The sequence below is a fragment of the Sminthopsis crassicaudata genome, chromosome X (genome assembly GCF_048593235.1).
Source record: "Sminthopsis crassicaudata isolate SCR6 chromosome X, ASM4859323v1, whole genome shotgun sequence".
In the NCBI taxonomy this organism is placed as follows: domain Eukaryota; kingdom Metazoa; phylum Chordata; class Mammalia; order Dasyuromorphia; family Dasyuridae; genus Sminthopsis; species Sminthopsis crassicaudata.
This window is the reverse complement of record NC_133623.1, coordinates 80,004,625-80,028,359: the sequence shown is the minus strand read 5'-3', so window position 1 is coordinate 80,028,359 and position 23,735 is coordinate 80,004,625. Positions and strand designations below refer to the sequence as shown.

Here is a 23,735-nt window from a genome sequence, read left to right as displayed (position 1 = left end):
TCAGGTACAGCTAGACCACCTTCACTTAATTTTTTTTCATTACTTCCCTTGAAATTCTCGACCTTTTGTTGTTCCATATGGATTCTGTTGTTATTTTTTCTAGGTTATTAAAATAGTTTCTTGGAAGTCTGATTGGTATAGCACTATTATAATATATATATAATAGATTAGTTTAGGGAGTATTGTCATCTTAATTATATTTGCTCGGCCTATCCAAGAGCATTGAATGTCTTTCCAATTATTTAAATCTGACTTTATTTTTGTGGCAAGTGTTTTTGTAATTTTGCTCATATAATTCCTGACTCTCCTTTGGTAGATATATTCCCAAATATTTTATACTATCGACCGTTATTTTGAATGGAATTTCTCTTTGCATCTCTTGCTGTTGGATTGTGTTGTTAATGTATAAAAATGCTGAGGATTTATGTGGATTTATTTTGTATCCTGCAACTTTGCTAAAATTCTGAATTATTTCTAATAGCTTTTTAGCAGAGTCTTTGGGGTTCTCTAAGTATACCATTATGTCATCTGAAAAGAGTGATAGTTTGATTTCTTCCTTACCTATTATAATTCCTTGAATCTCTTTCTCGGCTCTTATTACCGAGGCTAGAGTTTCTAGTACTATATTGAAAAGTAATGGTGATAGTGGGCAACCTTGTTTCACTCCTGATCTTATAGGGAAAGGTTCTAGTTTATCGCTATTGCATATGATGTTTACTGACGGTTTTAAATATATGCTCCTTATTATTTTAAGGAATAGTCCATTTGTTCCTATACTCTCAAGTGTTTTTAGTAGGAATGGATGGTGGATTTTATCAAATGCTTTTTCTGCATCTATTGAGATGATCATATGGTTTTTGTTAATTTGGTTATTGATATGGTCGATTATACTAATAGTTTTCCTAATATTAAACCAGCCCTGCATTCCTGGTATAAATCCCACTTGGTCATAGTGTATTATCCTGGGGATGATTTTCTGAAATCTATTTGCTAATATCTTATTTAAGATTTTAGCATCAATATTCACTAGGGAGATTGGTCTATAGTTTTCTTTCTCTGTTTTCGATCTACCTGGTTTAGGTATCAGTACCATGTCTGTGTCATAGAAGGAATTTGGTAGGACTCCTTCAATCCCTATTTTTTTCAAATAGTTTACATAGCATTGGAGTTAGTTGTTCTTTAAATGTTTGGTAGAATTCACATGTAAATCCATCTGGTCCTGGGGACTTTTTCTTAGGAAGTTGGTTAATAGCTTGGTCTATTTCTTTTTCTGAGACGGGTCTATTTAGACTACTTACTTCTTCCTCTGTTAATCTGGGCAAGCTATATTTTTGAAGGTATTCTTCCATTTCATTTAAGTTATCGAATTTATCTGCATAAAGTTGAGCAAAGTAGCTCCTAACTATTGTTCTAATTCCCTCTTTATTAGTGGTGAGTTCACCCTTTTCATTTTCAAGACTAACAATTTGCTTTTTCTCTTTCCTTTTTTAAATCAGGTTTACTAAGGGTTTGTCTATTTTGTTGGTTTTTTCATAGAACCAACTCTTTGTTTTATTAATTAATTCAATAGCTTTTTTACTTTCAATTTTATTAATCTCACCTTTTATTTTTTGAATTTCAAGTTTTGTGTTTGTCTGGGGGTTTTTAATTTGTTCCTTTTCTAGCAATTTTAGTTGTAAGCCCAATTCGTTGGCCCTCTCTTTCTCTATTTTATGCAAGTAGGCCTGTAGAGATATAAAATGTCCCCTTATTACTGCTTTGGCTGTATCCCACACATTTTGGTATGATGTCTCATTATTGTCATTTTCTTGGGTGAAGTTATTAATTATGTCTATGATTTGCTGTTTTACCCAATCATTCTTTAGTATAAGATTATTTAGTTTCCAATTATTTTTTGGTCTATTTTCCCCTGGATTTTTATTAAATGTAATTTTGATTGCATTATGGTCTGAAAAGGATGCATTTATTATTTCTGCCTTACTGCATTTGATTTTGAGGTTTTTATGCCCTAGTATATGATCAATTTTTGTATAGGTTCCATGAACTGCTGAGAAGAAAGTATATTCCTTTCTGTCTCCATTTAGCTTTCGCCAAAGATCTATCATATCAAACTTTTCTAGTATTCTATTTACCTCTTTGACTTCTTTCTTATTTATTTTGTGGTTTGATTTATCTGATTCTGAGAGTGCAAGGTTGAGATCTCCCACTATTATAGTTTTGCTATCTATTTCCTCTTGCAGCTCTCTTAATTTCTCTTTTAAGAATTTAGATGCTGCACCACTTGGTGCATACATGTTTAATATTGATACTGCTTCATTATTGATGCTGCCCTTTAGCAGGATATAATGCCCTTCCTTATCTCTTTTAATTAGATCAATTTTTGTTTTTACTTGATCTGAGATGAGGATGGCTACTCCTGCTTTTTTGGTTTTGCCTGAAGCATAATAGATTCTGCTCCACCCTTTTACTTTTAGTTTGAATGTCTCATCCTGTTTCAGGTGTGTTTCCTATAAACAACATATAGTAGGATTCTGACTTTTAATCCAGTCTGCTAACTGCTTCCTCTTTATGAGGCAGTTTGCCCCATTCACATTTATGGTTAGAAGGACTAATTCTATATTGCTTGCCATCCTACTAACCCCTGCTTATGCTTTTCCCCTTTCCTTCCCTTTTACCCCCCCACCCAGTATTAAACTTGTGAACACCACTTGCTTTTCACAGCCCTCCCTTTTTAGTATCCCTCCCCCACCTTTCCACCTCTAGTTTCTAAGACAAATTGTACATATGTTCTTTACATATTTTTTTGACAAAAGTATAGTTCTCAAGATTTCTTTTTACCTTTTTAGAAATCTCTTGAGTTCTGTATTTAAAGATCAAACATTTTGTGTAGGTCTGTTTTTTTCATCAAGAATAGATGGAATTAATTTATTTTGTTAAATGTCCATCTTCTTCCCTGGAAAATGATGCTCATTCTTGCTGGGTAAGTTATTCTTGGCTGCATACCAAGTTCCTTAGCCTTTCGGAATATCATATTCCAGGCCTTTCATTCTTTTAATGTGGACGCTGCTAGATCCTGGGTTATCCTTATTGTGGATCCTCCATATCTGAATTGCTTTTTTCTAGCAGCTTCCAATATCTTTTCCTTTGTCTGATGGTTCTTGAACTTGACCACTATATTTCTTGGCGTTTTGATTTTAGGGTCCCTTTCAGTAGGTGATCGATGAATTTTTTCAATGTCTATTTTACCCTCTGTTTCCAAAATGTCTGGGCAGTTCTCTTTGATAATTTCCTGGAAAATAGTGTCCAGGCTCTTTTTTTCCTCACATTTTTCAGGGAGTCCGATTATTCTCAAATTGTCTCTCCTGGATTTGTTTTCCAGGTCTGTTGTCTTTCCAATAAGGTACTTGACAGTCTTTTCAATTATTTCATTTCTCTGGTTTTGCTTGACTCCCTCTTGATTTCTCCTTGAATCATTCATTTCTGCTTGTTCCAGTCTAATTTTCAATGATGTATTTTCTTCACTCACTTTTTTTATATCTCTTTGTAATTGTCCAATTGAGTTTTTATCTTCTATGGAATTTTTTTCCATTTTATTTTTTAGAGAGCTGTTTTCTTTTTCCAGCTCACTAATCCTGTTTTCCTCGGAGTTGTTTACCTTTTCCAGCTCACTAATCTTGTTTCTCAATGATTTGATTTCTTTATCCACTCTGTCTTTGAATGCATGGGATGACTTCTCCAGGCTCTCTTGCCAAGCTTCCCTTTCCTTTTCCCATTTCTCTTCCAGCTCTCTTGTGAGAGCCTTTTTGATGTCCTCTAGGAGATTCTTTTGTATTGAGGAGCAGCTCATATCCCTCTTAGGGGATTCATCTGGGGACAGTCTGTTTTTAGTCTCCTCAGTGTTTGAAGTCTGCTCTCTCTCCATAGAGAAGCTGTCAATGGTTAGAGCCTTTTCAAATTTTTTGTTCATTTTGTCAGAGCGGGAATCGAAGAAAACAAATTGACAAGAGAAACAATTGGTCTGTTTCTGGGGGGGATGGGGCTGGATGGTATTAATGAGCTTCCTCTACAGACTGGGGGTAGGGCAGCAGATATCCACTAACAGAACAGCAATGACTGTACTGAGTCTGCGCTCTGAGGCTCTGACAACGCACTGAATCAGTCCAGGTGGGGGTTGGGGGTGGCCGGGTTCTGAGAGACGCTGGCTTTCCGGGGTTTTAATCTTCACCTCCAGTGTTTACACCCTCTCCACTGATCCCAGCTTGCTGCCAAGATGGAGTATCCACACTGGGGAAAAAGTCTTTTCACAGAAACGGCAGAGATCGTACCCCTCCCCTTCAGGTCTGAGCTGTGTGAGCTGCCTGTCTCGCTCTGGCTGCCTGCCCTCAGTCTGCGCCCAGTCTGATTGACCCTCCCCCGAGCAAACACAGACCTTTTCTGGCGACTTTCAAGGATGTCTTCTCTTGGTGATTATTTGTGGGTTTCTTTCTGGGTCAAGCATTAAGTCTGAGGCTTGTCACGAAGTAAGTTCTGAGAGAAAACGAGGAGCTCAAGCAGCTGTCTGCCTCCACGCCGCCATCTTGGCCGGAAGTCTGGTAGTGCTGTTATTAAATGAATTTTATAGTTGAGGAAACTGGGAACTATTCTGTGTTGCCCAGGGTTCTACAGCTAGTAAGTGTTCCAGGAACAAATCTGAATTCTGGTCTTCCCGACTGGATGCACTGGGCCTCATGAAGGAAACAACAGGCCTACAAAAAGACATAAGACAGTGAGACAAATGTAATAGCAAATGTTCATGTGGCTCTCTCAGGTTTGGATAAATGAAATACAAATAGAAGGGAAAACAAAACTGAACAAATTGCTAGAACATATAACAAAACAACAAAAAAGAGCTAAAAGTCTTTTGACATCTTCTAAATGGAAATGCTAAAGAATTAACATTTTTCACATGGAACTTTTATAAAATTGACTATTTATTAGGGCATAGAGATATTGCAAACATTTTAAAAGTCAGAAATAGTAAGCACATCCTTTCACAGACCATAATGCAATGAAAATAATGGTCAGTTCAGGGAGCATAAACAAAAGACACTGATCCAAAGAATCCATATACTTAATAATGAAATTTACTGAATAGTGAGATCATTATACACGGCAACAAGAAGATTTTACTATAATCAGTTCTGATGAATGTGACTCTTTCCAACAATGAGATGATTGAGACCAGTTCCAAAGATCTTGTGATGAAGATAGCCATCTACACTCAGAGAGAAGACTGTGGGAAGTAAAAGTGGAACACAACCTAGCATTTTCACTCTTTTTGTTGTTGTTTTCTTGCATTTTGTTTTCTTTCTCATTTTTTTTCTTTTTGATCTGATTTTTCTTGTACAGCAAGATAATTGTATAAATATGTATACATATATTGGACTTAACATATATTTTAACATGTTTAACATATATTGGATTGCTTGCCATCTAGGGGAAGGGTGGGGAGAAGGAGGGGAAAATTGGAATACAAGGTCTTGCAAAGATCAATGTTGAAAAATTATCCATGTATATGTTTTGAAAATAAAAAGCTTTAATAAAAAAAGTAGGAAGGGCTCAAAATGAGTTGTAAAGAATTTAGTTGTAATTGATCTTTTAATAGTTATCAGCTAAGCTTTATGTGTTCTTCATATTGATAAAACCTCAGGTCCTCTGACTCTTGCCATTATACTCTGAAAACAACCCATCTGGGGATACTTTTGTAATACAGAGTATCAAACTATATTTAAATAAAGAAAAGGAACTGTAAAAAAACAGAAGAGAATACCTTCAATGCATCTATGAACAAAGCTTCAAATAAAAACACTTCTTGTTCACAAGCTTAGTCAAAATTCCTGGAAAATAAAAATATTAAAACAAACTCAAAAGACTGAAAAAAAATTACTGCAAAAGAAAAACAACTGACCTGGAAACATATTTTAAAAAGATAATTTAAAAATCATTATACTATCCAAAAACCTCAAGAGAAAGAGCCTAGGCATGATTTCTTTCTTTCTTTCTGATTTAACACTTTTATTTTCTCCAGTTACATGTAAAATAATTTTAACATTTGTTTTTAAAACTTTGAGTTCCAGATTCTCTCTCCTCCTCACCCCATTGAAAAGGCACATGTGAAGTTTTACAAAACATATCCATAAAAATCTTGTTTCAAAAAAACCCACAGATTTCCATTTCCTTCAAAAAATAACCCTCAAGAAAAATAAAGTTAAAAATTATACTTCAATCTATATTCAGATACAAACAGTTTTTCCTCTGGATATGGATAGCATTTTTTCATAAATTCTTCAGAATAGTATTGCATCATTGCACTGCTAAGAATAGAAAAACTAGACATGATATTTCAAGAAATCCTAAAAGAAAACTGCCCAGATTTCTTAGACCCAGAGGACAAAGTAAAAATTGAAAGACTTGACCAATCACTCTCTAAGATAAATCTTAAAACGACACTCCCAGGAATATTAGATCAAAAATGTCAAGCTACTAAGTTTAAAAAAATACTGCAAACAGCCAGAAAAAAATTCCAGTAGGCTTGGAAGAACCATAGATTCACACAAGATTGAATAGCCACCATCATAAAAAAGTAGAGTACTTAGAATAAAATATTCCAGAAGGCAATTTGTCTAAGCTTACTATAATCACAAATAATTAAGTTTAATTCTCAAGGTGAGAAATAGATCTTTAAAGAAATAGAGGATTTTCAAGCATTTCTGAAATCCTCTAGTCTGAAAATACCACAATTGTATACAAACGCAGAAATACAAGTACAGGAAGAGTGAGAAACAAAAAGATAAACATAAGCAAGAAATTATAAAAACTAAGGAAAGAAAAATATTGTTTTAATGTGGGTGCATGATATGCGTCCCCCTCAGAACTCTATCATCATCAGAAGTCATAGAAAGAAAGGTCTCAGACAGAGGGTCTGAGAGTGGTTTTGTTATGTGTTGACCTTCAGAGAAGAATTGTAGAGGGCTGGAACTCCAAAGAAGTATACTTTTTTAAAATTAATTTTATAATTATAACATTTTTGGACAGTACATATGCACAGGTAATTTTTTACATTATTCCTTGTACTCCCTTCTGTTCCTAATTTTTCCCCTCTTTCCCTCCACCCCTCCCCTAGATGGCAGGCATTCCCATGCAGACTAAATATGTTAGAGTATATCCTAGGTACAATATATATGTGCAGACCCGAATTTTGTTGTTGTTGTTGTTGCAAAGGAAGAATTGGATTCGGAAGGTAAAAATAATCTGGGGAGAAAAAGAAAAAATGCTAATAGTTTACCCTTATTTCCCAGTGTTCCTTTTCTGGGTGTAGCTGATTCTGTCCATCATTAATCAATTGGAATTGGATTAGCTCTTCTCTATGTTGAAGATATCCACTTCCATCAGAATACATCCTCATACAGTATTGTTGTTGAAGTGTATAATGATCTCTTAGTTCTGCTTGTTTCACTCAGCATCAGTTGATGTAAGTCTCTCCAAGCCTCTCTGTATTCATCCTGTTGGTCATTTCTTACAGAACAATAATATTCCATAACATTCATATACCATAATTTACCCAACCACTCTCCAATTGATGGACATCCATTCATCTTCCAGCTTCTAGCCATTACAAAAAGAGCTGCTATAAACATTTTGGCACATACAGGTCCTTTTCCCTTCTTTAGTATTTCCTTGGGATATAAGCCCAGTAGTAGCACTGCTGGATCAAAAGGTATGCACAGTATGATAAATTTTGGGGCATAATTCCAGATTGCTCTCCAGAATGGTTGGATTCTTTCACAACTCCACCAACAATGCATCAGTGTCCCAGTTTTCCCACAGCCCCTCCAACATTGATCATTATTTGTCCCTGTCATCTTAGCCAATCTGACAGGTGTGTAGTGGTATCTTGGAGTTGTCTTAATTTGCATTTCTCTGATAAATAGTGATTTGGAACACTCATATGAGTGGAAATAGTTTCAATTTCATCATCTGAAAATTGTCTGTTCAGATCCTTTGACCATTTATCAATTGGAGAATGGCTTGATTTCTTATAAATTAGAGTCAATTCTCTGTATATTTTGGAGATGAGGCCTTTATCAGAACCTTTAATTGTAAAAAATGTTTTCCCAATTTGTTACTTCCCTTCTAATCTTGCTGCATTTTAGTTTTGTTTCTACAAAAGCTTTTTAATTTGATGTAATCTAAATTTTCTATTTTGTGATCAATAATGGTTTCTAGTTCTCCCTTGGACACAAACTCCTTCCTCCTCCACAGGTCTGAGAGGTAAACTATCCTATGTTCCTCTAATTTATTTATGATCTCGTTCTTTATGCCATGATTTCATGGACCCATTTTGATCTAATCTTAGTATGTGGTGTTAAATGTGGGTCCATGCCTAGTTTCTGCCATACTAATTTCCAGTTTTCCCAGCAGTTTTTGTCAAATAATGAATTCTTATCCTAAAAGTTGGGATCTTTGGGTTTGTCAAACACTAGATTGCTATTTTTATTCACTATCTTGCCCTGTGAACCTAACCTATGCCACTGATCAACTAGTCTATTTCTTAGCCAATACCAAATGGTTTTGGTGACTGTTGCTTTATAATATAGCTTTAAATCAGGTACACTTAGACCACCTTCCTCTGACTTTTTTTTCATTAGTTCCCTTGCAATTCTCGACCTTTTATTCTTCCATATGAATTTTGTTGTTATTTTTTCCATTTCATCCATTTTATTTTTTAGAGAGCTGTTTTCTTTTTCCAACTCACTAATTTTATTTCTCAGTGATTTGTTTTCTTTATCCACTCTGTCTTTAAATGCCTGGAATGACTTCTCCAGACTCTCTTGCCAAGATTCCCTTTCCTTTTCCAATTTCTCTTCTAGCTCTCTTGTGAGAGCCTTTTTGATTTCCTCTATGAGAGTCTTATGTATTGAGGAGCAGCTCATATCCCCCTTAGGGGATTCCTCTGGAGACAATCTGCTTTTAGTCTCCTCAGGGTTTGAAGTCTGCTCTCTCTCCATACAGAAGCTGTCAATGGTTAGAGCCCTTTTAAATTTTTTGTTCATTTTGTCAGAGCGGGAATCGAAGAAAACAAATTGACAAGAGAAACAATTGGTCTGTTTCTGGGGGGGATGGGGCTGGATGGTGTTCCTGGGCTTCCTCTACAGACTATGGGAGACAGCAGCGAGGCCCTAACAGGACAGCGATGGCTGTGCTGCGTCTGAGCTATGAGGCTCTAAGAATGCGCTGTAAGTCACTCCAGGTGGGGGTGGGGGTGGCCGGTCACCAGAGACGCTAGCTTTCCTGGGTTTTATTCTTCACCTCAGGTGTTTACACCTTCTCTGCTGCTCCTGGCTTGCTGCCAAGACGGAACATCCACACTGGGGTAAATGTCTTTTCTCAGAAACAGAAGAGATCTCACCCCTCCCCCCTCTGCTCTGAGCTGTGTAAGCTGCCTGCCTCACTCTAGCCACCTGCCCTCAGTCTGCGCCCAGTCTGTTCGTCCCCTCCCCTGAGCAAACACTGACTTTCCCTGGCGAATTTCAAGGATGTCTTCTGTTGGTAATTATTTGTGGGTTTCTTTTCTGGTCAAGCATTAATTCTGAGGCTTGTCATGAAGTAAGCCCTGAGAGAAAACGGAGAGCTCAAGCAGCTGTCTGCCTCCATGCCCCCATCTTGGCCGGAATTCCCCCAGAGAAGTATACTTGAAACAAGGATACTTACAACAAGATGTTAACTCAGTGGAATTGATGAGATAATGGTTCTCTAGTTCGCACATATCTAGTATGATATAATAATATAATCACTCTAGTTTGATATAATGACAATCACTCCAGTTGGCACATACTCAGTATGCTGTAATAATGTAATTGTAATAGTATTAAGGACTGAGAGAACTTGGGACATTGTCAGTCAGACTGGGACAGACTGTGAAGGAGAAAGACTATGGCAGACACAGACTGTGAAGGAGACAATAAAGACTTTAGACTCTATTCCTAACCATCCTTGTTGTGACTATCCTTCTGAGACCAAGGCCGGTCCAGAAAACCTCCTGAAAGCTAGACTGAACATTATATTTTGGGGCCCAAACAAAGAATAGAAGGGAACAGGAATATATCAGGGAAAGGAAAATTAGGAAAAATCATCTCAGATTAGTAGTGTGCTTTTAGGGTTGTTTAATTAAATGCCCACTTAGTTGATATATTTCCTTTCTTTTTTTTAAATCAAAGTAGTTAAATATAATATTTTCTAAAACATTAGAATAGAATAGTATTCCCTAGACTGATAATTCTCAGATCCTCCACATGAGATATCTTTTCCAGTCTCCTCACTGTTCCGGCTATCTTCCTCTGAATTTTCTCTAGTATAACATTATCTTTCCTAAAAATGCAGTTCTCAGGCTAGAACATGCTACTGTAACAGATTCTTCTCAGGAATCAATGCTCATTTTATTTAAAATTGAGTGTTTTCTCATTTTGTTGACTAAGAGAAAAGCACTAGCTTTAATAAAAATTAAAAAAAAAAAGTCTCTGAGCTGTTCCATTTTCTGATCTTGTTCTGTCCATATCTGAGGCTGGCCTCCACCCCTGGAATAAGGTCATCCTTCCCTACACAGGGTAGGAGCTAGCTTTTCCACGAAGCCTTTGCCAACTGTCCAAAGCAAAAGTGGTCCTTCCCTGCTCCCTGTGTCCTAGGTCCTTAACAGACACTGCTTATTTCGTCAGTCAGTCCACCAGCATCTCCAAAGCCCTCATGGTGGGCCATATGTTGGTGTTCATCTGCCTGGTGGGTACATGTATCACCTCCCTACCTGATCGGAAGCTCCCTTAGGACAAGGTCTCCACGGCTTCTCCTCACCGGGTCCCCCAGCCCAATTTCTTCAGATGCTCAATAAATACGAATTTGGTGAATTGCAGTCAGAAGTCTCTCGTCTCTTGGTGTAGGAAGGGCCGAGAACTCTCTGAATTCGTGGTTTTCTTCCTCCACCTAGTGGCCATCAGTTTCCCATCATGGCCACAGACCAGAATGCTTTCTGAGGCTCCTCAAGGATGACAGAGGGTCTCCTTCATGACAACTCTGTGAGGCGGGCAGTGCGAGGGTTGCTGTAACTAGGTGAGGAGACTGAGGTCAGGTACACGGGATTAGCGCAAATGTCCAGAAGGGCTGTGGCTGGACACAGATCCAAATCTGGATCTTCTTGACTGGAGACTGATGCTGGGATGGAAGCCCAGGATGGCCCAGGATGGCCCAGGATGGCCCAGGACAGCCAGGAAGCCCACTGGGGGAGAATCTCACCGTTGAAAGGGACGCATCCAGTCCAACATGTGCTCTTTTCTTAATATATCCACGAAGGAACAGGACAAGCTTTTTCTCAGTCCTCCACGGAGGGGGAACCTTTCGTCTCTCAAGGCAGACAAATCGGCCATCGGGAGTTCTAATTTTTAGGGAATTCTGCTTTATGTCGAAAGGTTAAATGGAGCGTTCCATTCAGCTCGTTCAGTTACCATTGCTGGTTCTCTTGAACCATGGAGGAGTTTGGGGCCCTGTTTTTGGCCAGGTGACTCCAGGCTGAAGGGACTTTGTGTGGCAGTCAGTCAACAAGCCAAGTGCTTGCCCTCGGGGAGCTCACATTCCAACGGGAGAAGATACAGCTGAGAGAAAGCTAAAAAGCTTTGGGGAGGGGGCAACGGCCCCAGTGCAGAGGCTGGTAGAGGAAACCTGAAGCTTCAAAGGAGGGAGGCACAGATTATTGGGGCAACCACTGGAAGGGTCGGGCTGGAGCCTTTCAGTCAGAGGGAGCCTTCTTGAGGCAGAGTGTCCTTTGAACGAGTGACTTCCAGGGCCGGCATGGTGTGGTCAGCATTGAGTGGTCCTTTGGTCTTTGCCCATCCTGCCAGGGCGGAGGGTGCTTACCTTGTAAGCCCTGGGCTGTCTCCAGGTGGCTTGCTGAAATGCCAGCTGTTTCAGGGCAGGGCAGGGCTTAGAGGCCTCCTCTGCTCCAACGTCCCTGCAGAATGGTCCTCATCCCATGGAGTTTGAGGCCCATGTCCTGCCTAACGCAGCCTGGGCCTGGCTTGGAGCTCCCTCATCCCATCTGTCAAATCCAGCTCTTGAGCAGACAAGTACCTGTCTCAGGATGGGCACACCCAGCTGTGAAGGCAATCCCAGTGGGCTTGGGAGTTGGAGGCATCCCAATCCCAGCAGCTCAGAGTTCAATGGCAGAAAGGGAAGGAGACTTTAGCAACTGACCCTATTGTATTTCTGCCTAAACTCTCTTCTCTAATTCTAATTGTCCTCCCATTGTGGAGGACGCCCCTGTCCTCCCAGTTCCCTAGGCCCTCATCCAAGGTGTCCTTCCAGCCTCCTTCCTGTCTCCCACCCCTCATACTCAGTCTGTCAATGCTACCTTTGTAACATCTCCAAAATACACCCCTTTGTCTCCTCTGACCCTGCCCCCCATCCCCCAAGGGACTATCCCAATATGGCTGTGGCCCTGCCTGCCTCAGTCTCTCCTCACTGCACTTCATCCCCCATTCAACCACTATAGGGATCTTCCTAAAGCTCAGCTCTGACCATGTCACACGTGCAGGCACATGCCCAGCAAAATGCACACACACTGTCCAATAAATTCCAGGGGCTTCCCCTGGTCTCCAGGATCAATAGAGAATGCTCTGTTTGGGCTTCCAAGTTGTTTTTCTTTGCCATAATGTTACCTCTCTATACATTTTCCTCTCGGCTCTATTCACTTCACATTGTATCTGTTCTAACATCCTAGTCTCTAAAATGGTCTATTTGTTACACTTTGTCACACACACACACACACACACACACATCACAATTTGTTCAGCATCCCCTTAGATCCTCCTTCTTTCTTTTTTCTTTTCCCCTTTTAATTCTTCCTTCAGGATCAGGAAGCTTGTTTTGTTTCTGACTTTCCTCCCTGGAGAGAAGGTGAATTTTCATTAATTGAAAAAAAAAGGATTTTAAAATGTGCTGGAGAGCTCCTTTCAAAGATAGCTTCTGTCTTCTTCCGATCCGTCCCACCGAGGTCCTGAGTCCACCCTCTGGGTCATGAGCCCCAGACCCAAAGTTCCTCCAGAATTTCTGCCTCTTCCTCTAAGGTTCCGGCATTGATGTGTGCCTATGTCACACAGCCTCTGGGAAGTGGTATCCTTGCTCCTCTGTCCGCTTGAAAGAGGAATTCTGCAGCCCTAAAATTTGGGCTTCTATGGATTCCATGGCAGGGGAAGCTGTCAGTAAGTGCGTGCTTGGCAGATGTTTTACCTGTTATTTTCTCATTGAGATGACATACTTTTTATTGGCTTGTTAATGCTAAGCTAACAGTAAAAGTCATGTACGTGTCCAAGCACGTGCACCCACTTCCACTGAGAGCTGACTTGTGCCAAGTCCTTCAAGTTCACTGAAGTCTAATGAGTTTGGAAAGGATGGGGGTTGGCCAGAGAGTGGAGGCTCAAGAGTCGGTTTCTGAGGGGGTCAGTCCACGTAGCCCTTGACAATCAGACTGTGATGTTAGAGGAAGGGGGTGGGGCTGAGCTAAAAGATCACAGCTCTCTGCCTCTGAAGAGATTGAGGTCCAGCACCAAATGATGGAATCGAATAACAATCCCTAATTGGAATACGAGGCCCAAACACATGTGAAGAATTCACGATGGCTTTCTTATTGCCAAGATACAATACCTGTATTTATTCATTTGTTTGTTTGTAATAGCTTCCTACGTTTCCAAACACATGCAGAGGCAGTTTTCAACATGCACCTTTGCAAAACCTTGTGTTCTAGATTTTTCTCCCTCCTCCCTCCCCCCCTTCCATAGACAGCAAGCAATCCAATATAGATTAAACATGTGCAGGTCTTTTAAACATATTTCCATATTTGTCATGCTACACTAGAAAAAAAAAAGATCAAAAGCTGAAAGAAAAATAAACAAGGAAAACAGAGCAAACAAAAGACGACAACAGAGGGGAAAATGCTAGGCTTTGATCCCCACTCAGTCCCTACAGTCCTCTCTCTGGGTGCAGAAGGCTCTCTCCATCACAAACCTACAGGAATTGCCCTAAATCATCTCATGTTGAAAAGAGCTGCGTCCATCACATGATCATCTTATCAGGTTATTACTGTGTACAACGATCTCCTGGTTCTGCTCACTTCACTCAGCATCTGTTCCTGTAAGTCTTTCTAGGCTTTTCTGAAATCAGCCTGCTCATCATTTCTTGTAGGACAATAATATTCCATTGCATTCATATAAGGTACTTGTGTTGATGAGGTTATGGAGAAAATGAAGGGGTAAAATAGACAACAGGGGTGGTAAATAGGAAATTGATTTGGGAGAACGTCATTTGTTTGGGAAGGGTTTTTGTCTTTTTAAACAATTAATGATGGAAAAGTTCCCCAGTGGAACTCACAATTAACCAAGAGAAAGGCAATCTGCCATGAGGTGGGAGTACGGCCTTGGCTGGCAGGCTAAATCCATAGAGGGGTTCAGCACCCTAAAAGAGTGAGTTAGAATAAGGAGAAAGATACCTTGAGGAAGAACGCCACGGTGGGCCAAGCCCAAGGGGATTCAGCAAAGATGGCATAGGCCATGGACAGATTTACAAGGGAAATTTAACATCGTGGGTTTGACATCCTAACTTGGCTTTCTGATTGCACACACTAAGATGGCATTACCCAAGACCTCCACGGGGGCGGGACAATAAGGCTGAGCTGATTCCCATGAGGGCCCTTCCCTGCTTGCCTCAGGCAGTAATCTTATCTGTACTTCAGGCTTTCTCTGCCAACCCCACCTAGTTCCCCAGGACCTCATCATTCCTGTGGGCCAGAGAAAGCTTGCATTTGGGCAGTGTTTCTGCGCCCCTCACCCTCCACACACATCACCCCTCCCCCATCACTGTTCAGGGTCTCTGTGGCCGGATGAATAGCGATTCCTTGTTGTCTCTGGCACTTGGCAGTCACCAGGGTGAATACCCAGACCAACTGTTGCCAAGCAACACTGAAACCCTGGCTGGTCAAGAAGAACGAATCCACACCCTTTGGGCCTTTGTGGGGCCCTAATCACTCAAACAGGATCTAAGTTTAGGATGTGAGACAGTCCTGGAAAGTGGGCCTGCATTTCAAATTGATGTTAGCTAGGAATCCAAAGGATTCTAGGGAGATTAAGTGACTAAAGATGTGGAATTCAGATCAAAGAGAAAGTCCAAGATGAAAGGCTCCTCTGACAAACCAAATGGATCTGAAGGATCTGGACTCAGGCTGACCTCCAGAGGCAGTTTCTCCTTATGGATAATTTCAGCTTAGACAAAACTCTTGCCTTCAGAGGTGCCCAAAAGGTAGTTAAAACCCAGTAGGCCCAGAATCTGGATTTGGGTGTGAAGAGGTGGCTAAAGGGAAGTCTGACTCTAGACGAGCCTGCAGCCCAAAGACTCTCTTGGAAGGAAAGGAAGCCCAAAGCTTTTTAAGCTCTCAGGAAAATCTGAAACAAGCCCTCAAATCAGATTCAATTTCTAAATTCTATCCCAGCCTAAGAAAGCTTCAGTAAAAGGCTGCCTCTCTGGGGAAGATAGCCTCCATCAGGTGTGTCCAACAGAAACCCTTGGCATACTGTCCATTATTTCTCCAGAATTCCCCCATCAGACCTGTCCCACCAGCCCCAGTCCCAGCCACTACTTTGATTAACTGGTCAATGTATTCTCCTTTTGGTGGACTTCTTAGTGCTGTAAGTGATTTTCTGCCTGCCATCAGTGCAAACTTCAGCATAATCTGCTCAATAGGATTCTTTTTTTTATTTATTATAGCTTTTTATTTACCAGCTATATGCATGGTAATTTCACAGCACTGACAATTGCCAAACCTTTTGTTCCAATTTTTCCCCTTCTTACTCCCACCCCCTTCCCCAGATGGCAGGTTGACCAATACATGTTAAATATGTAAAAGTATAAATTAAATACAATATATGTATACCTGTCCAAACAGTTGTTTTGCTGTACAAAAAGAATCGGACTTTGAAATAATGTACAATTAGCCTGTGAAGGAAATCAAAAATGCAGGCAGACAAAATTAGAGGGATTGGGAATTTTATGTAGTGGTTCATAGTCATCTTCCACAGTTCTTTCACTGGGTGTAGCTGGTTCAGTTCATTACTGCTTTATTGGAACTGATTTGGTTCATCTCATTGTTGGAGAGGGCCACGTCCATCAGAATTGATCATCATACAGTACTGTTGTTGAAGTATATAATGATCTCCTGGTCCTGCTCGTTTCACTCAGCATCAGTTCCTGTAAGTCTCTCCAGGCCTTTCTGAAATCATCCTGTTGGTCATTTCTTACAGAACAATAATATTCCATAATATTCACATGCCACAATTTATTCAGCCATTCTCCTGTTGATGGGTATCCACTCAGTTTCCAGTTTCTAGCCACTAGGAAAAGGGCTGCCACAAACATTCTTGCACACACAGGTCCCTTTCCCTTCTTTAAAATCTCTTTGGGATATAAAACCAGTAGTAACACTGCTGGATCAAAGGGTATGTACAGTTTGAGCAGAGTTCCAAATCACTCTCCAGAATGGCTGGATGTATTCACAACTCCACCAACAATATATCAGTGTCACTGTTTTCCCACATCCCCTCCAACATTGAGCATTATCTTTCCCTGTCATTCTAGCCAATCTGACAGGTGTGTAATGGTATCTCAGAGTTGTCTTAACATTCACTTTTAGCAGTTTTTAGATGGCACTCCTTTTGAACAACACATGATCTTTCCCTTAAATGTAGATTATTGACTTAATGATCATTCAGTCAATTATACCTGAAATCAAAATTCAGAATAATATCAAAATACAGAGGTTCCAGTTTTTCATTAGATCACTTCAGTCATTTAGATCTTTACAATTTTCTTTCAGCAACTTCTCTCACAGAGTTAGTAAAATTTTGTGACCTTGCTAAGGCTGAAGACTTCAGGTGACTAAAAATTTGGTAAGAGGATTCTGGGAAAATGGCAGAATTGGTTAGAAAATTCCAAGCTCAGATTTCCGGGGGTGGAGCCAAGATGGCATAGACAACATAAGTTTCTTTCTGATCTTCTCCTACAACCCTCAGACTAATGAGCAAATCCAGCCTCTGAATTAGCTCTGTACCAGTAGAACCCACAATTATTGGGAATGCAATAAATTACCAGCAGAAGATAATCTCAAAGATTGCCAGAAAAGGTATGTTTCAATTGGAAATGGCAGGGAGGCAGCCAGAACAAGCAGCTGAGCTCAGATGCCAGCACAGACAGCACAGAATCTCAGGGCAGTGCAGACTCTGTGAGTGGTATGGACTCTCTGGAGTGGTGCAGACTCAACGTGGTGAAGAATCTATGGGGAGGAATCTACAGCAGCAGTGTTGCAAGCCAATAGATCAGCAGAGAAGTTAGAAAACATCCAACACAAACACAAAGGTAAATAGTGAATCCTGAAATGCCAGATTCTCACCATGCCCACCCAGCACTGAGAGTGAGTCAGCACTGATCCAGCACAGCTCCGGCTGCTTATAGAGGAAACTCCTTCTAGTACAGGAAGCTTGGAAAACCTCCCCTGCCCTAAAAACAGACCTTACATTATTTTTTAAAATGAGTACAAAAGTAAAGAGAACTCTGATGATAGGTCTTATGATGAAAGAGAAGGACAGATATCAAACCCTGAGGATACTAAAAGCTGATTGCTTCCAGATGAAACCCCAAAAGGTGCTATAACTTGGTCTCCATCACACAAGGCTCTCATAGAAGAAATTTTAAAGTACCTTAAAAGAGAGCTAAAAGAAAAATCGGGAAAGGAAAGGAAAACTTTACAAAAGGGTTTGGAAAATGCACATAACTCATTAAAAGATAGATTTGATGGAAATGGAAAAAGAAAACAACTTCAAGAAAAACAGAATTTGTGAAACAGAAAAACAAAATAACTCCTTAAAAAGCAGAATTTGTGAAACAGAAAAAGAAAATAACTCCTTACAAACCAGAATTTGTGAAATGTAAAAAAATTCCATAGAACAAAACAACTCACTTAAAAATTCAATTGGGCAAATACAAAAAGAAGTTTAAAAAGTAAATAAAGAAAATAATTCACTAAAATTCACAACTGAATAAATGGAAATTAATGACTCAATGAAACAACAAGAATCAGCCAAGCAAACCCCACCAAAATGAAAAAAAAATAGAAAAATATAAAATACCTAATTGGGAAAACAACTGACCTGGAAAATAGATCTAGGAGAGACAATCTAAGGATTATTGGACTCCCTGAAATCCATGATGAGAAAAAGAGTCTAGACACTAATTTTCAGGAAATAATCAAAGAACTGCCCAGATGTCTTAGAATCAGAAGGTAAAATGACTATTGAAAGAATTCACCAAACACCTCCTGAAAGAGACCCTAAAATTATATATATGTGTGTGTGTGTGTGTGTGTGTGTGTGTGTGTGTGTGTGTGTGTGTTTATAAGAAACATATTTAAAAGGCAGAGCAATACATACAGAGTGAAGGTAAAAGGCTGGAGCAGAATCTATTATGCTTCAGGTGAAACAAAACAAAACAACAACAACAAAAAAAGCAAGGGTAGCAATCCTGATCTCAGATCAAGCAAAAACAAAAATTGATCTAATTAAAAGAGATAAGGAAGGAAACTATATCTTACTAAAGGGTACCATAGATAATGAAGCAATATCAATATTAAACATATATGCACCAAGTGGTGTAGCATCTAAATTCCTAAAGGAGAAGTTAAGAGAGCTGCAATAAAAATTACTTGCAATAAAATGCCAGGGAAAAATAGACCAAAAAGTAATTGGAAATTAAATAATCTCTTCCTAAAGAATGAATGGGTGAAACAGCATATCATAGACACAATCAATAATTTCATCCAAGAGAATGACAATAATGAGACAACAGACCAAAATTTGTGGGATGTCACCAAAGTGGTAATAAGGAGGAAAATGGATATCTCTAGATGCTTACTTGCATAAAATAGAGAAAGAGAAGATCAATGAATTGAGCTTGCAACTAAAAAAGCTAGAAAAAGAACAAATTAAACCCCCCCAATCAAATACCAAACTTGAAATTCTAAAAATAAAAGAAGAGATCAATAAAATCAAAACTAAAAACTATTGAATTAATAAATAAAAGTAAGAGTTAGTTTTATGAAAAAAAAAACCCCAACAAACTAGATGAACCTTTAGTTAACTTGATTAGAAAAAGGAAAGAAGAAAATCAAATTGTTACTCTCAATAAATGAAAAGGGAGAACTATCCACCAATGAAGAGGAAATTAGAGCAATTATTAGGAGTTACTTTGTCCAACTTTATGCCAATAAATTTGACAACCTAAGTGAAATGGAGGAATACCTAAAAAAATTATAGATTGCTCAGATTAACAGAAGAGGAAATAAATAACTTAGTCTCGTTTTAGAAAAAGAAATAGAACAAAGTATTAATCATCTCCCTAAAAAAATCCCCAGGACCAGAAGGATTTACATGTGAATTCTACCAAACGTTTAAAGAACAATTAACTACAATACTATATAAACTATTTGAAAAAATAGGGAATGAATGAGTACTACCAAATTCCTTTTATGACACAGATATGCTGCTGATAACTAAGCCAAGTAGGATGAAAGCAGAGAAAGAAAAGTATAGACCAATCTCCCTAATGAATATTGATGCAAAAATCTTAAATAAAATATTAGCATAGAGATTACAGCAAATCATCCCCAGGATAATACCCAACGACCACATAGGATTTATTCCAAGAATGCAGGGCTGGTTCAATATTAGGAAAACTATTAGCATAATTGACTATATCAATAACCAAATTAACAAAAACCATATAATCATCTCATTAGGTGCAGAAAAAGCATTTGATAAAATCCAACACCCATTCCAATTAAAAACACTAGAGAGTATAGGAATAAATGGACTTTTCCTTAAAAGTCAGTAGCATCTATTTAAAACCACCAGTAAGCATCATATCTAATGGGGATAAACTGGAACCATTCCCAAAAAGATCAGGAGTGAAACAAGGTTCCCCACTATCACCATTACTATTCAATATTGTATTATAGCAATCTAGTATCTGACAAACCTAACGGTCCCAGCTTTTAAGATAAGAATTCACTATTTGACAAAAACTGCTGGGAAAATTGGAAACTAGTATGGCAGAAAGTGCATAGACCCACACCTAACCTCATTCTCAAATACAGAGAATTGACTCAAATGTATAATAGTTCAAGCCATTGTCCAATTGATAAATGGTCAAAGAATATGAACAGACAATTTTACATAAAGAAATTGAAACTATTTGTAGTCACATGAAAAAGTGTTCTAAATAACTATTGATCACAGAAATGCAAATCAAGGCAACTCTGAGATGCCACTACATACGTGAGATTGGCTAAGATGACAGGAAAAGATAATGATGAATGTTGGAGGGGATGTGGGAAAAGTGGGACACTGATACATTGTTGGTGGAGTTGTGAATGAATCAAACCATTCTGGAGAGCAATTTGGAACTATGCTCAAAAAGTTATCAAACTGTGCATACCCTTTGATCCAGCAATGTTTCTATTGGGATTGTATCCCAAAGAGATATTAAAAGAGGGAGAGGGACCCATATGTGCAAAAATGTTTGTGGCATCCCTCTTTGTAATGGCAAGAAACTGGAAACTCTATGGATGCCCATCAATTGGAGAATGGTTGGGTCAATTGTGGTATATGAATATTATGGCATATTATTGTTCTGTAAGAAATGACCAGCAGGGTGATTTCAGAGAGTCCTGGAGAGACTTACATGAACTGATGCTGAGTGAAATGAGCAGAACCAGGAGATCATTATACACTTCAACAACAAGACTACATCAATTGTGATGGACGTGGCTCTCTTCAACAATGAGAGGATTTAAACCAGTTCCAATTGTCCAGTGATAAAGAAAGGCATCTAAACCCAGAGAGAATCATGGTATCAGAATGTGGAACACAACATAGCATTCTCATTCTCTGTTGTTATTTGCTTGCATTTTGTTTTCTTTCTCTTTTTTTTTCTTTTCCTTCCTTCTTGGTCTGATTTTTCTTGTGCAGCAAGAAAACTGTATAAATATATATATACATATATTGGATTTAACACATATTTTAACATATTTAACATGTATTGGACTACATGCCAACTGGGGAGGAGGTGGGGGGAAAGGAAGGGAAAATTTGGGGAAAAAAGATTTTGCAAGGGTCAATGTTGGCAAAATTACTCATGCATATGCTTTGTAAAAATAAATAAATAAAAAAGGAAGGAAGGAAGGAAGGAAGGAAGGAAGGAAGGAAGGAAGGAAGGAAGGAAGGAAGGAAGGAAGGAAGGAAGGAAGGAAGGAAGGAAGGAAGGAAGGGAGAAAGGGAGGAAGGGAGGGAGGGAGGGAAGGGAGGAAGGAAGGAAGGAAGGAAGAAGAAGAAAGAAAGAAAGAAAAAGAAAGAAAGAAAGAAAGAAAGAAAGAAAGAAAGAAAGAAAGAAAGAAAGAAAGAAAGAAAGAGAGAGAGAGAGAGAGAGAGAGAGAAAGAAAGAAAGAAAGAAAGAAAGAAAGAAAGAAAGAAAGAAGAAAGAAAGAAAGAAAGAAAGAAAGAAAGAAAGAAAGGAAGGAAGGAAGGAAGGAAGGAAGGAAGGAAGGAAGGAAGGAAGGAAGGAAGGAAGGAAGGAAGGAAGGAAGGAAGGAAGGAAGAAGAAGAAAAGAAGAGAAGAGAAGAGAAAAGGAAAGGAAAGGAAAGAAAAGGAAAGGAAAGAAAGACAAAGAAAGAAAGAAAGAAAGAAAATTCCAAACTTTCCAGAGATCTCCTATAAACAAGACAAAATAATACCTCAGGGTAAATTAGAGTCATTAAAAACAAATAAGGGGTGGGGCTCTTGAGTGAAGCTCCTGAGACAAATGAAGAAGATCTGAAAAAAAATAACAGAATGTAAGCTTGTCCCTTGATTAGTATAAATAATTCCAGGGTAGTTCTTCTGAAACAGCATGACATGAGCCCTGGAGTTAGCTGGATGGGAGGTAGCCCCAGTGTCAACCATGGGAATTTTTACCTCTTGGACAGTGTGAGGAGTCTGATATCTGAGTTGCGGAAGTGTTAGGATTCTTACAAGGTGCTAAGTCACTGGAATAGATAGAGACAATAATTATCTAATTTAGCATGGTAGGTAACAGTTCTCTAGTTCAGTAATGTACTTACTAGAATTCCACAAGATTCACACCTTTCAGAGAGCATACTTTTAAGGAGCTCCCACAAGCCCAGGGAGAACCCAGAAGCCCACTCTCTTGGAGGTGGAGTTGATTCCAACTTCCACCTTTATGCTGGCTGGAGACATTGAGGAGGACTTTGGGAGATTCAGAGTCAAGATTCATTCCAACTTCCACCTTTGTGCTGGCTGGAGACATTGGAAGGACAAGAGGCTGAAGCTGACTGGAGAGATTCAGAGGGAGCTCTTGGAACCAAGGAGAGAGATAGGCCTCTATTAAAGCTAACCGGGCCCAGGAAAAGATTCAGGACTTTGAAAGACACAATAAAGGATCTGGACTTTAACTCCTGGCTGCATTTGGGATTATTGAACAGAACTGAAACTAAGGCTGCCTCCAGAAGCTCCCCAAGAAATCTGCTCCAAGAGAACAATTATATTTTAGAGAAAAAGAACATTACAGGAAAGATTGAGGGAACTTCTGCTGATAAGAGATGCCAGACCTAGCTGTCTTCTCAAGACATGGCCCTGGACTGATGCTGAGTGAAACGAGCAGAACTAGGAGATCATTATATACTTCAACAACGATACTGTATGAGGATGTATTCTGATGGAAGTGGATATCTTCAACATAGAGAAGAGCTAATCCAGTTCCAATTGATCAAAGATGGATAGAATCAGCTACACCCAAAGAAGGAACACTGGGAATGAGTGTAAACTGTTAGCATTTTTGTCTTTCTTCCCAGGTTATTTTTACCTTCTGAATCCAATTCTTCCTGTGCAACAAGAAATTCGGTTCTGCACACATAGATTGTATCTAGGATATACTATAACATATTTAACATGTATAAGACTGCCTGCCATCTAAGGGAGGGGGTGGAGGGAAGGAGGGGAAAATTTGGAACAGAAGTGAGTACAACGGATAATGTTGTAAAAAATTACCCATGCATATGTACTGTGAAAAAAAATTATAATTATAAAATTAAAAAAAAAAAAGAAAAGACATGGCCCTGGGCAATAATGAATAATGTATTCTGGAGAATACAGAAGCAGTGGGGCCAGTTGCTCCTGGCTGCCAGCACTTACAGGAAAGTAGAGTTTTTGATTTTGGTTCCAAGCCAGAGGAGAGAAATGAAGGAGGATCTGAAGCCAGAGGAACTATCCTCCATGCCTCAGAACTAGAAGTGATAAAGAACTCCACTATGGGTATAAAGAAAACTAAGACTTGTCTTCAGAGGAGGATACTGAAGCAAAAAAAAAAAACCCTTCCTACCCTAAAAGAATAATATCAAATGGTTACTTACCTCAAAAGAATTCATAGAACTCAAAAAAAATTTAAAAAATCAAATGAGAGACATTAAATTATTAAAAATAACAATCCAAGAAAAAAAATAAGAACATTATGATAAAAGTCAACCAACCAAAAAAGGAAATTCATAATCTTAAGGAAGAAAATG

At 39.0% G+C, this 23,735-nt stretch overlaps 1 protein-coding gene across 2 annotated transcripts in view; it reads right to left on the bottom strand.

The window, feature by feature from the left end:
* Positions 1-2,669: 2,669 nt before the first annotated feature.
* LOC141548952 (uncharacterized) overlaps positions 2,670-23,735 on the bottom strand; it is a 91,775-nt gene continuing 70,709 nt past the window's right edge. Inside the window, exons 4-6 of one of the 2 annotated variants that reach the window (XR_012484167.1) lie at positions 7,325-7,554; positions 5,810-5,876; positions 2,676-4,745 (exon numbers count right to left, since the gene is read on the bottom strand). Coding sequence is in view for 1 of the 2 variants with exons in the window: in XM_074278280.1 (XP_074134381.1) it covers positions 3,044-3,967 (924 nt within the window). In the remaining variant the exon portion in view is untranslated. Of the gene's footprint in view, positions 4,746-5,809; positions 5,877-7,324; positions 7,555-23,735 lie in introns of both variants that reach the window. The other variant, XM_074278280.1, reaches the window with a different exon arrangement.